This window comes from Phasianus colchicus, chromosome 2 (genome assembly GCF_987193195.1).
Source record: "Phasianus colchicus chromosome 2, bPhaCol1.hap1.1, whole genome shotgun sequence".
NCBI lineage: Eukaryota > Metazoa > Chordata > Aves > Galliformes > Phasianidae > Phasianus > Phasianus colchicus.
The window spans coordinates 18,516,995-18,531,124 of NC_143437.1; the positions used below are offsets into that span (position 1 = coordinate 18,516,995).

At 37.9% G+C, this 14,130-nt stretch overlaps 1 protein-coding gene across 9 annotated transcripts in view; it reads right to left on the bottom strand.

The window, feature by feature from the left end:
* The window catches only part of MARK1 (microtubule affinity regulating kinase 1), a 54,909-nt gene that overhangs the window by 15,127 nt on the left and 25,652 nt on the right, over positions 1 to 14,130 (bottom strand). For 8 of the 9 annotated variants that reach the window (XM_031596080.2, XM_031596072.2, XM_031596048.2 and 5 more), the window contains exons 4-10: positions 12,012 to 12,060; positions 10,832 to 10,897; positions 9,762 to 9,832; positions 8,735 to 8,791; positions 4,393 to 4,629; positions 4,186 to 4,305; positions 218 to 317 (exon numbers count right to left, since the gene is read on the bottom strand). In XM_031596080.2, the coding sequence (XP_031451940.1) occupies positions 218 to 317; positions 4,186 to 4,305; positions 4,393 to 4,629; positions 8,735 to 8,791; positions 9,762 to 9,832; positions 10,832 to 10,897; positions 12,012 to 12,060 (700 nt within the window). Of the gene's footprint in view, positions 1 to 217; positions 318 to 4,185; positions 4,306 to 4,392; positions 4,630 to 8,734; positions 8,792 to 9,761; positions 9,833 to 10,831; positions 10,898 to 11,486; positions 11,714 to 12,011; positions 12,061 to 14,130 lie in introns of those variants that run through there. The other variant, XM_090135023.1, reaches the window with a different exon arrangement.

A 14,130-nucleotide genomic window follows, 5' to 3' on the forward strand; every position in this document is an offset into this window, starting at 1 on the left:
TGATTTGTTCTTTCCTGTGCGTGTAGATTCATGTCAGCTCTGTCACAGCAGCAGTTATGAGGAAAGCACTGTAATGAAATTTCTCATTTAAATAAGAAAACATTTTTACTTGTATGATAAGTATCTTAAATGCTGTTAAAGAGTTTCGTTTGACTTCATTTGAATTGTATAGAATTGCCTATGAATGTAATACACAGCACCTTTCTAGAAGCCTTACCTATTCTCTTGGTGTCATTAAAGTCTGGTTCAGGCTCGGTATATGGCTTCAATTCTTCCTCTTCATGGCCAACATTCATCCACCGATCCTTCATAATTTGCTAGGAAAAGAAATGAATATTTACAGTACTTCATTAAATCTGCGCCAGCTGATTTGAGTAATAAAACAACTTGAAATCCAAGATAACCGGAATGTTGCCTTCTCTCTCCCCTACCTTCCTCCAACTCATATCTTCTTACCATATCTCTTGTTATCTTTCACATTCTTTTTTTTTTTCCTCATTAATTAATTCCCCATGCTGTTTATTTACCCTCTACAAAACAAGCAACCAGCTGAAGCATCAGAAAAACTACTGGGATGCACTTCCAACAAACCCAAGTCTTTCATTTTGTACTTTTCACTTCCATCAGTCTCTTCATCTTTTTGGGCTGAAGGATTGACACACACGCCCTAATCTTAGTTACAGATTCTGGATTCTACTACAAAATTGATTGTACCACAATAAATAACTCCTTCAAATAATAACAAAGCAAGAAACTAAGGAATAATACAGAAGCATGTCTATACTTCCCAGAATAATTCAAGACCCTGATCCAAACTGTCATTTTCTTCCTATGTATCTTCCCACTGCAATGGAACTAAAGATGCCACAGTTCAGCTGGAGGGGAAAATGCCTCTTAACTCTGTCCATGCCACACAAGCATTAACTTTAAAAACTTCTCCCGCATTCTTTGAAAATAATTTCCTTCTGCTGTAGCTTGGACCCCTTGTATGCCTGCAGCATTGATCAGCTGGAACGCCTAACCATCACTGCAATTTCTCCTTAGGGACATATTCATCATCTTTTTATAAAACAGCTAAAACCAATTTTCCTCCTACAGCTTGAGGCACGCATACCTCTTCTGGGGACAATACTAATATTGCTTACTAGATTGGCAGAATTGTGAAACAAGTGCCAATAAGTCTAGTTTCCCACAGACGCCAAATATGCCTTGCAAACATCAAACTAAGTTATCTCCAGCATAGAGCAAAAGACTCAATTTTCCACTGATATAACCAAATTCTTTCTATGCAGTGCTGCTGCCAAATTAAAGACACAAATAGCTGTATCCCTACAAGTGCAATACAAAACTTCATACTGGGACCTATTAACAATTTGCTGACAGTAAGACTTAAAGATTTATTCAAAGTTCTGCCACATAATTGATTTTTTGGCTTTTGTGAGTAGCTGGGATGAGGGGGAAGAACTGTCAACACATCGCTGCACTGCATTTCTGGCACACAAATCATGAGCTTACTTAGTGACAGATCCTGGTTATTTATTTGTAACCTTGTAATAACATGATTGACTCTCAAAGGAGTATTGTACAGCATCTGCATTTTTAAAATTATCATTATAATACATTGCTAATTAAATATTTTACTAAACAGAGGATCAGACGGTCTCAGTTTTTGCATGACTCTTAAAACAGGTTCTTATAAGCATTCTGAAATGACACAAATAATCTTATTCAAGGATCAATATTACATCTGTGAAAGTCAGCTGATTACAGAACAGTAGCCTTGGTCAGGGTATTTAAAGATCTGATTATCATCAACCTGAACTGTATTTCAACCAAATAAATATTATTGAAGTTTCCATCGAATTTCAAGGCTATGTAATACAAATCTTGCCTGACTCAAGGTCTGTTTTTTCTCAAAATGATGTGCTTTATTACTGCTTGTAAACACAGATCTGCTTCACGGGAATTTCAGTTTTGCTTTGCAAAGAGCCTAAGGATGGTGGTGGAGTGGTGGATTTCTTGAAAACCTGACAGAGTTCCACATATCTTCCAATACTGCATTCCTCCATCTCTTCCTGGAAGGTTTACAGTTTTACAAAAATGTTCTCTTGCTTTTCAAGTGTTTTCTCTCTGCTGCAACCGAGAAGTCATCTACACACACCACCTGATTAGAAGTTTACTTGATTCTTACCAGAGTAAGAGTGGTAAAGCTAACATATGCAGTGCTGATACTGTGTCAGCCTCAGCTCTGCTGCTAAGTCACCAGTAAGCAATAAAGAACCTCCCCAATATCCAACCCTATTGGATGGTCTGGGAAAAGCATGCATGGGAACCATGAGCACATGTATGGCTAGGGTTGATCAAGTAGTTGTAAGACAGCACAAGGAAAAACCCTCTCCCCCAGGACAACATTATCCTCCTGCCTTTCAAAAGCTTCTACCAAATATCTACTTCTAATTCTAGTTACGTATTTTTAGAAGTGCTCACACAAATGTAACAGTTATTTATTTCCAGACCAACGACTAAATACATACTCCAAATGTAGTTTTAGAAACACCCATTTAAATAAAGTTCGTACTGCCTCTCCCCCTTTGTTAGTGTACTGACTACTGCCCATATCATCACTGTTTTAGTACTGACTCAAAACACCCCTGCCCCACGTAATATTTACTTCCATACAACCTGACTACTATGCAGTTTCCTGTGAAGCTGCTACGCAACACCCCTCTCCAAGGACAAAAAGGAATTTTAAAAGAACTGGAAAATGCCACAATATTTGAATGAAAGTATTTCTGAAGAGGAACTGCAACTGCTGAAAATCCAGAAAAAGCATGATAAAATGAAAATGTATTTCCTAAAACTGAAACATGACATTGTGAGGAGAGAGGAGCAATCTTCCAATGTCTTGTGGTGGTCAAGCTCTTATCACTATGTCCCTCCAGATGAGAAAGGATACAACACAATTAATGAATACCCAAATGGAAGTCATCACTCACTATTCTCTTCTGTGCAGATTATATTCAAGCTAAAACTACTCATATTAAGTCACAAAACAGTATCTGCTTGAAAGAAGCTGCACGCAGACAGAGCTCAGCAAATGCATGCTTCCTTGCACAGGTAGCATCCATACCAGGGGGTCACACCAACACAAATATAAAGCTGCTTAAATGGGATTTCATCTCTGGAATTCTATCCACTGCTGCACAACTATGCACAGAAAGATAAAGCAAAGGTCATTGGCGATTAACTCATGCAAATACCATTTTCAAAGCACGTATTTATCTTCTGTTCTACTTTCATCTCTACAGTCAGCAGGTGTTACTTTCAAAAAATACTTATGATATTGCTTGCTGCTGTTATTCCATTTTTTTTCCCTGAAGAACTCCTCAAAGATGAAGATATTTATGATCTTGTCCAGCTTTCCCCATGTTTTGAATCTATTATCTGATCCAAATAAGTGGGAGCACTTTGCACTTTAAAATGTTTTTAGATGACAGTCTTCAGTTAGTTGCAATTCACTAACATCTTCTACTCAAGCTGCTTTGTTTCTGGGATGCTTCCTAGGGTTTTGTTTTGGGGAGCGGGGTGGGTTGTTTGTTTGTTTTCAGTAAGACTTTTGGTCCCCCTAAAACAGGAGATACCTATCATGAAAATTAAAAGAAGGCTGAGCAAAATATAGTAATTGCTTGATTCTTAATCTAAATTAATCATAGAATCATAAAATAGCTTGGGTTGGAAGAGATGTCAAGGATCATCAACCTTCAACCGCCCTGCCACAGGCAGGGCTGCCAACCTCCATATCTCATACTAGACCACAGGCTGACCAAGGCCCCATTCAATCTGGACTTGAACACCTCCAGGGATGGGGCATCCACAACCTCTCTGGGCAGTCTATGCCAGCACCATACCACTCTCCTGGTAAAGAACTTCCCCAATATCTAATCTAAATCTTCCCTCCTTCAACTTAAAACCATTTCTCCTTGTTCTGCCATTATCTACCATTGTAAAGAGCTGACTCCCCTCCTGCCTGTAGGCTCCCTTTAGGTACCAGAAAGCTGCAATGAGGTAACCCCACAGCCTTCTCTTCTCCAGGCTAAGCAAGCCCAGCTCCCTCAGCTGGGATAATACTTATCATTTATTTGTTATTATTTTTTTTTTTAAAAGGAAAAAGGTATAATTACTTACTTCCAAGCTGCCTCGTTTTATTGGATTCAGTACTAGTAGCTTCTTAAGTAGATTTTCACAGTCTGTGGACATATAGAACGGAATACGATACTTCCCCCTCAGTACTCGCTCCCTCAATTCCTTTAAAATAAATTTTTAAAAGATGAACCTACAAATGACACAGAAAACTCAAAGAAGAAAAGCCTAGAGTTCATATTATAAGCCTACCTTTAGATTCTGACCATCAAATGGCAATGATCCGCTTACTAGTGTGTACAATATCACTCCAAGACTCCACACATCCACTTCAGGACCATCATATTTCTTTCCTTGGAAAAGTTCAGGAGCAGCATAAGGTGGGCTTCCACAAAACGTGTCCAGTTTATTACCAACTGTAAATTCATTACTAAACCCAAAGTCTGCTATTTTAATGTTCATATCTGAATCAAGTAGAAGGTTTTCTGCCTAAGAGAAAAATAAAAGAAGGACAAGCTATAAGACCAATATATCACAGCATATCATTTAATATCATTTAAAAATTTTATCTTCTGCATCTTTCTTGCATTAAGAAAGGAACAAATCCCCCTTAATGTATTATTAAGAATGAAAATTGACTATATTTAGCTAGGAAAATAGAACTGTTAAGTGTCAGATTGAAGCACCTGGACTTCTCAAAACAGCAGTTTCAGTTTTTGACAGTTTTCTGACACCATGGAGCATATACTGAATCCAAACATCATCTTCCATTTGGTGGGGTAGATGTTAAAAGGCACTCAAGACTTGAAAAGCTACGTGCCCTACCTTTGCAACCTGCACTAAAAAATTCTCCTCACCTTATTGCTAGTGTTTTGCTTTAGCAGTAACAACATTAACACTCAATTATTACACTCTGTATGAAAAATGGATGTATTATACATCTCAGTGTTAGTGGGCATTAAACTACAACTGGGTGAATAGAATGCATTACAAATATGCAGATGCAAGTATTCAGGAACCCAAAGAATCAGTGACAGTATTTTATACCTTAACATCATAGGTAGGGCAGAAGATAAAAAGAATATGGTTAGAGAAATTTTTATATGCTACTGGAAAAGAATAAAGTGCATTTCCTAAAACAAGGGTGCTATGCAGTGTGTGCAGGAAAACCACAGTGTTTACTCATCTGTGTCCAGGCTCCTGATGGACACATCACCAGCACTACTTCCCAGAAACTAAGAAGTGCAGGAATCTCTTTTTTAACAGGTCAGGCATTAGCCAAAGTGCAGCATTCTCTTAATTGCCTAATGTCAGCTTTATAGCTAATGCTGAATTCTCTCATCAGATGCTGTGCTCAGTTGAGTTCTCTTTGAAACAAATTAATAACTGTTCCTTCCTTCCACTTGGAGAGGGAAACAAACAATCAGAAAAACCAGCACCACACATCTCTTGGCTTAGGATCACTGAACTTGTTTACTTTGCTAACAGCAGTAAATACGGGTTCTCTCTCCCCTCCTTGTTGGGTTTATTTTTAATAATTTCATCTCTCATTCAATGACTAGGAAAGAAGTCTACCAATATATCAAACCAATAGCTGGGAGACAGAATTTAGCCTTTGTCAGGAATAAAATATAACCCATTTTCACTAACTTACTTTCCTGGAAAATATTTTATTTTCCCAATTCATGACCTGTAATCTCAGCTGGTTCCAGCTGATGTGCCTGCAGACACACTCTGAAATATTTTCCAGATTTGACAGCCTTCTACATTACTGCACAAAGACTTCATTTTCCTTGTGGTGAAAACATTACTGTCAGTGCAGCTGCTCAGCGATTACAATAGTCCTCCTAGTTCAACAGTATGCAGCTACCCTAAAACCCTGCACTTTTAGCTTTCTTATTCAGACAAAACCACTAAAAACAACAGCCCACCTATTCCCTTTCTCCTCCTCTCCCCTCCCCTCCACGTACACACACACTTTTAATATGGCAAATAACAAGACTATACTCCTTTTGGCCAGATATTCAGACCAAACCAGTCACTGGAAGGGTATGATAAGACTTGTGCATCATACTGCGAGCACAAAGCTGGATTCAGTTATAACCCTTTCTACTCAAGCTTTTTAGTTTCACAGAAGCAAATCAATGGGAGACAGTCTAAGTAGCAATGGGCCTTACACTCTCTCTTTTTCCAGAATAGACACCTTACATGCCTCTTCCTACTTGAGTCTGAAATAACTTACACATCATAGTTTATCTTTATTCCTCTAAAAAAAAAAAAAAAAAGCTCATCAAATCTCCATTGTGATACTAGACCTCTAGACCTCTGTTTTAAAGGTGCTAATGAAGTAAATTGGTCAGCTATGCCCGTAACTTGGAGAAAACAACAGAAGCAGATGTGAACACAGACAACTTTGCAAATTGTCTCTTCCTCCTTTTTCTCACTTAAAACTCTTTGCATGGAGCTGGAGAGATGACAGACAATGTTTGGAAAGGAGAGGGGAAGTGAGAACACTTCCTCGTAACCATACATTTAGTCCTTTTCACTCTAGGTTATGCATTTTCCGTTGGCTAGGCTGACTGGTTCTCAATCACACTTAATGCTGAACATTTCAAATGAGCCTAGCATATATAGGAGAAAATGTAGAGAGAAAAGTAAAGTAACACATGATTTTGGAGCCTGTCTATCTTGAAACAAGGAGAAAGAACAGCAGCAGAGCACTTATGACAGGTGTTAAAAGGGATACCATGCAAATGTTACAGAGCAGTTTTCCATAGTCCTCTGAGTTACACAAAGAATCAGAAAGTCATTAAGGTTGGAAAAGATCCCTAAGTTCATCATGTCCAGCTGTTAACCCATGTTCATTAACCACATCCTTCAGTACCACATCCACATGTTTCTTGAACACCTCCAGGGATGTTGACTCTACCACCTCATTGGGCAGCCTGTGCTAATGCCTTGCCACTCTAAGAATTTCTTCCTAATATCCAATCTGAACCTCCCCTTGGCACAACTTAAGGCCACTACCTCTTGTTCTACTGCTGTTACCCAAAAGAAGCCAACCCCTACCTTGCCACTATCTCCTTTTAGACAGCTGTATAGAGCAATAATGTGTCTCCTCAGCCGCCTTTTCTCCAGAATGAAGAATCCCAGTTCCACCAGCCATCCCCCATAAGACTTGTGCTTCAGATCCTTCATCAAATTCACTGCCCTTTTCTGGGCGCACTTCAGGGCCAAAGCAGCATATGCATGCTAAGCAGCTAAGAAGAGAATTAGGGGTAGAGGCTGCAAAGGGCTCTAGGAGAAACAGCAAGAAGCAGGATGCTAAATAAATACAGCAAGAGTCAATTATGTAGCTGTGCAGATCAAGCAAGTGCCAGGTAAGGAGATGGCCAGCTCTTCTCTCCCACTCTCAGCCTCATGTACTTAAAGGGGACCAATGAAGGGAGTTCTTCAAGTTGAGCCAGCAGGCACCGTAGATCCAGCCTTCTAGAAAGCACAAAACAGTGGCAGGAGCAAGCTACTCCAGGAAGCTTGACAAAACATTAGAAGTGCCAAACCACCACATAAGAAGGAAAAGAATTTATTTTATTTATTTTTAAATCAAGAGATCAGTTTTTTCCTTCCATTCTGACTTAAGAGCACTGGCCATGCAGTAGCACCTCCAGCATCCAATGACAACAATCCTGGGAAAGAAGGACTCAGCAGTAAAGGATGGATTGTGTGGTACCATACATATGCCAGGAGCTGGCATATCAATAATTATTAGGGAACAGGTTTGTAAGAAAGAGGTTGAAGGCATTCTGCTGGAATTATTCAAATTAATCTTTTCACAGGTATTTAGATACACTAGCAGAAAAGAACCTACACCAGTGTTTTCTTTGTAAACACAGACATGAAAACAAGAGTACAAGCCAGCTTTTAAAAGGACGAAGATCCTGTGTCCAAGTCCTATGATATCTAAACTTGGCATGAAGACAACTTCAGACTAAAGGCTTAGGTTCTGCATGCAATTGCAGAATTCTTTAACAGGGCCTGGTATTTGTGTACAGGAAAAAAAGCACCAGAAAGCATTAAAAAAAAAAAGAGTATTTATTTAAAAGGAAATTGGAGTAATTTATGTTTATCTTCAATGTATTTTTTGGCCTGAATTCAAGTATAAACCAGAAATTCAGATGGATTAAAAATCTTACATTTTTTTAAATGTATCACTAAGAAGTGAATGTTTTCTATATCCTGCAATATATACATTGTTTAACTGAAAGCAGTTTAATTAAGTGGTGTTGACTGCTGTCACTGAACTTTCGCAGCTTCAGTATGTAGATATCTGTATGCCAGCAGGTATAATTCTTCAGAGAGCACATCTTTCTCTCAGAGCCAAAACTGAGATGAAAGTGGTACACATTCTGTTCTTTTCTTACTCCTGTTCCAACAGGCAAGCTACATTGTTTCTGTGCTTCAGAAAATCCAGAATAAAACACAAAGAGACAGTTCCCACATTCATCAGTTTGGAGTCTACAGCAAGGACAGATTTATATGATGAAATTAAGTCTATGCTGTCAATCATTACAATGAAGAATGAATAACAGTTTACCTTAAGATCACGATGAACTATGCATTTCTGATGACAGTACTGCACTGCAGATACAATCTGAAACACCAAGAGAATCAGAAAAATATTTTAGCTTAAATTCAATATAAATTTTCGCAAATTATTTATTAATTTTAGCTCCTGTTATGATTCAGCAAAACAAAAGAGTTAATACAAAAATTTTCCTTTCAGAAAATATTCACGTACGTTTCATAAAATCTCAAATACCAAAACTCTAAAATCCATAAGGACAACTCATTTTCTTATTAAAAAGTTTAATACATAGTCCTGCAGGTAACAGAAGCAGAGAAGCATCTGTTTTAAATACTGATTGCACAATAGCTGAGAAGGGAAACAATTTTTTTTTGAAAAATCAGTAGCTGAATGTTCCACTTCAGATTTTATCATCTAAAATACCAGTAGCATACCTGCACATTTCATCAACAGAATAGTTCATTACACATTTTCATATGCATCTTTTTCATTTGCATAACAAAAAGACAAACTTAAAAAAAAATAAAAGTAGTATCTTTACATGTTAAGCATACAATTTAACTCCAAAATTTTGCTCATCAATCTATTAAAGCTTTTCACAAAAACAGTACAAGAAAAAATTAGGATGAAAAGGTTTGTAAATAAGATATAAAATCCTTTTACATAATGTCCCTTGTAGAAAACGATGTGACAAGATAAAGCAAGAGACATGCAATAATATCAACATCTCCAGATAGAATGTCTGTTAAACTCCAAAGTATTCAGAAAACAATGAAAACCTCAAGCGAGTCACAATAAAAAATGTGGCCCTTAGGATTCCACTAAAAAGAATGTAAAGCAGCCTATTACTATTTTTAGATGGTACGTAGGAAGCAGATATTTCTTCTACAGCAATTTCTTCCACTCCAGCTTTAATAAACATTACCACAACAATGAACTTTCTTTTTTTTTTTTAAAGCAAAAAAAGTATGCACACACCCAAGTCTATTTGAAAATACCATACATAGAATCGAAAGATCGAATGTTAATTTCATACCTGCCTGAATTTTGCACGAGCTTCTTTTTCTTTCATTCTTCCATGTGCAACTAAGTAGTCAAACACTTCTCCTAAACACAAATAGGAGAAAATATCAGTCCTATTGACCACGGTTATGTTTTTGACTGTAAAGCACAATCAGGCAATGCTTGAAAACAAACCCTCCCCCTTTCAGAGCAGAGAGAAATAGAAGCAGACAGGAAAAACTGCATTTTACTGCTTGCATTCATTTTCTTTTCTAGACACGTAACAGTCAACAAATACAAACATTAAAAACCTCTGTACTAAGACTTCCTCAGTTATCCAACACAAATTTAAAAAACACTGAGACAGAACAAAATGACTTGTCATCTTAAAAAAACAAACAAACAAACTTATGTTGCATATAAAATATGCTGGGAATCAGAAGACTACTTCTATGTCAGATCTGTTCTGCTCATCTCTAGCCACTTCACTCAGGAGCGTATGCACTACTTGCTTTTCTTTCTTCCCAGTTGTTCTAAGATAAAGTTGCTACAATTCTGTCCAGACCTTGATCTTTGCACAGTCTGACAAACAGCCCTTCCTAACTGGTCACCAGCCTTGCACTGGGTTCCCTTCCCATGTTCAAACAGTTTCATTCAGCTTCCCATGCATGCACTCACTTATAATGGACTCATGTCTATTATGTTCTTTATGATCTGCTGGTCCCACTTTTTCTTATTCCTCATTCACATCCCCTGGACCTGCCTCTCCAAGCGCTTAGCGCACATTTTCAAGGTAAAATGAGGATTGGTGCTTGCTTAAATATGGCAGATACTGAGTCAAGCTTTCACCCTGAATTGGCACGAGGTTTTCAGCAATAAACCTTAGATCAGTACTTACCCTTAAGCACAAATCTAATAGGTTACTTTACAGAGCATTATGCAAGCAAGAAAGAGTATGACCTGGGATGTCTACTAGGATGGTTCTGAAGAGTAGACTTGAATAACCCATTAAGCATAAAATCCTTAAGTTGTTCCGAAGCATGCAAGCGGCATGGCTTTCTGCATTTCAGTTCATCCTTAAAGCAGAATTAAGAATTCACTTACCCCCGCTGGCATATTCCATTACCAAATACAATGTCTTTTCAGTTTCAATGACTTCAAATAATTTCACTGCAAGAAAAATGAATAAGAGATTGCAGTGGGGAACAAAAGCACAAAGCAAACAAACAAAAAAACCCCTTATTCATGAAGTGAGTATAATTTATTGCCAATGAGAACATTACACTGCAAGGAAATTGTATCTCCTTTAGGTTAGCACTCTTTTGTGGGTGAGGGGAGAAAGCAAAGTTACTTTCAGGGTTGAAAATAAAGCACATTAATTCAGTTTCCTCACAAGTTTATGCATACTATACAAACAGGTTCATGCTAGAATTAGTGTTTAATTTGACAGACTTCTGTAAGACCATACAAACCTTTCCTGTTTCACCAGTAAATTGTTCTCAGTTAGAAAACTGATACGCTGACCAACTAAAAACTTGTTAAGTCTGACAGACTTCCCTCAGATACCAATAGCCATCACACATTTAAAACAAACACATCACCACCACAGCCCTCCTCCACCACACCCCACTCCCCCCCCCAAAAAAAAGAAAACCCAACAAAAACCAGCAGAAGCTAAGAATGTTGGAAAAGCAAGAAATGATTCAAGGGGTGAAAAGGGAGTGCCTAGCATGTAGTAACTTGTATGCCTTGTCCATACCTTGTATGCAACAAGCCCTCTGGCCGATTCAGGAACATTAAGTGTCTCTGGAACAAGACTGTCCAGCCCTCCTCAGCCAGAAGAATTGTCATCACAAAGTAGGGCCCTGAAGCTGTGGGGTAGGTGAAAGAACTAAAGCAGAAAGGGAAAATTACATGCTTGGCAAGTCTAATTTTCTGGAAATATTAGGTGGCAGGAGTCTTTCCTAGACTGAAACAATGGAGTTTTCCTCATTTCACCTAAGAAACTAAGAAATTTCAGTTTAAGGAGGGAAATTTGGTCCCTTGGCTGACCAGAGTGCTCAATGTTGATGTTTTTCATGACTGTACATTTTATCTCCTTATGTCAATAATCTTGTCTCAAGCAGGGCCAATAAAGTGAGACAGAAATATATTTACCCAATGCCTACTGTCCTATTATCTCAGAAGTTTAAGGAACAAAAGCATAACAGTGAAGAACATTCAAAATAAAACCCAGAGAGTAAACAGCATAATAAAGAAGTTTGCAGAAATGCAGGACTCCTACCAATATTGGGATGATTCAGTATCTTCATTATTCGTACTTCTCGAAACAACTGTTGGGAAGGAAGAAAACATTCTTAGAGTATGTTACTTAAAATAAAACATTTTATAAGGTGAGAAGGAACAGCGTAAGCCATAGGAATTAACATCAGCAGAAAACGCTCTCTATGTATACATAAGAAATAGCCCAGTGAACTCCAGTGAATGAAACCCACATCTTGAATATTATCTAATGTAACAATCACCAATTTAACAGTGAAGAGCATAAATTACTACCAGCCATTTCCAAAAAAGACACCCATTTTCAAGCTTCATACAAACAAAAACTAATTCTATAGCTCCTTCTGCAATACCAACTTTTAGGGTTTCCTCTGACCAAAAAGAATGGAATATTTGCATAGAAAATACTAATAGAATGGCCTAGGTTGAAAAGGACCTCAAAGCTCATCTAGTTTCAATCCCCCTGCTATGTGCAGGGTCACCAACCACCAGACCAGGCTGCCCAGAGCCACATCCAGCCTGGCCTTGAACGCATCCAAGGATGGGGCATCCACAACCTCTCTAAGCAAACACAAGCTGTTGTTATCCCTCTGCGAGCTGACTGTTTTGGTTGCTTGCAAGCTCTATTAACTATCTTGAACTACCTCTAAGTAAGAGGGCGCATGTAAGGTGTACTATCACAAAAAAAAAAAAGAAATAAATAAAAAAAATCTTAAGACATCATTAAAAAAGAATCAGAGACCAGGAATCCTGACATTCCAGACTTCATGCTCCACAGAGGTGAAGAGTAAAAATTCCCTTTTCTCATAGATGGGAAAGAGAAAGGACATTGTGATTAGTGACCCACCAAGGCTGGAAGGGTTGTTACTGAAGTCTGCTTGATGATCCTGAGTCATGTAAAAAAAACAAACTTGCACCTAAGCATAAATCTAAGACAAAAATGTTCTTTTTTAGTTTTTGTTGTTTAAACCAGAAAGAAGATAGAGCTTTAAGAGGTCTCTGCTTTTGCATTTCAAGCATTTTTGGTTTTACCATTTAAAGAAGAGATGTTGCAAGACTGACCTAGGGGCTGAAAGGGAAGAAAACAAACAGAAGGAATCCAAAGAGACTAAACAGTTTTGTTCAGCAGTATTTACAGCTTTTAGAACCATGTAAGCTTGCATCATTTTACTTCACTGAGCAGCATATCCCCACTCTCCAACCTATTCACTGTGCTATACACACTCCAGTCCCAATAGGTTGTTGAAATGCAGGGAAAAGCTCACTGTCTTCAGTACAGCGTTCAGCTATTTTGGAAACATTCACTACAGCCCTCCTTACATAAAAATCCTGGCTCAATGATTGTGGCTGTTTTGCTCATCTGATGTCTCAGAGGACATCTCACCATTTTCAAAATTAGTCTGGACGCAAAAGGCTACAAAAAAGTACAATGATGCAAGCTGGAGACTGAACTCCTCCTGAAAGAGTGGAGTAGCACTTCAGTTAATATATGATGCTTGAGAAAACAGGAATATTTCTCTGGGAAAACACGAGCAACACACTGCAGCTCATTTGTGTTCAGAATGGAACACATGGGTGCGTAATACAGCACAAGAATGAACTTTTGCAAAATTTTCTTGTTTGTTCACAAAGCCAGTTAAAAACCATCACACCAAGTTGTAACCTAATTCATTAGAAGCTAACAAATCCCAAACCAGAGGATTGCATAATAGAACTACTTGAGAAAGGCTACTAAGCAGATATACATGCAAAACTGCTATTCCGGCCAAAAGACCAGAATGGAACTTCTCAACTGAACAGTATTATTATTGGTATAGAAGTCATGGCCATGAACACAGGTCTTCATAAGCAGTATTTTAATATTAAATTTCTATAAACAATTTCAAATTTAGAAAAAACACTATCAAGGACCACAGTTTTATATGAACACACCATGAAGCACACCACTGTCAAAATACACGTGTATTATTCTATTCAATATTCTCGAAGGATTTGGAAGTTTACTAATTGGTTTAAGATTCAAAATTGTCTTCCTAACAACAAGAACTTTCATTCTACGTTTATAGTTTTTCTTCCAGGAACAAAATGGACATAAAAATAAGTTCTGTACTGAGGACAAAAGA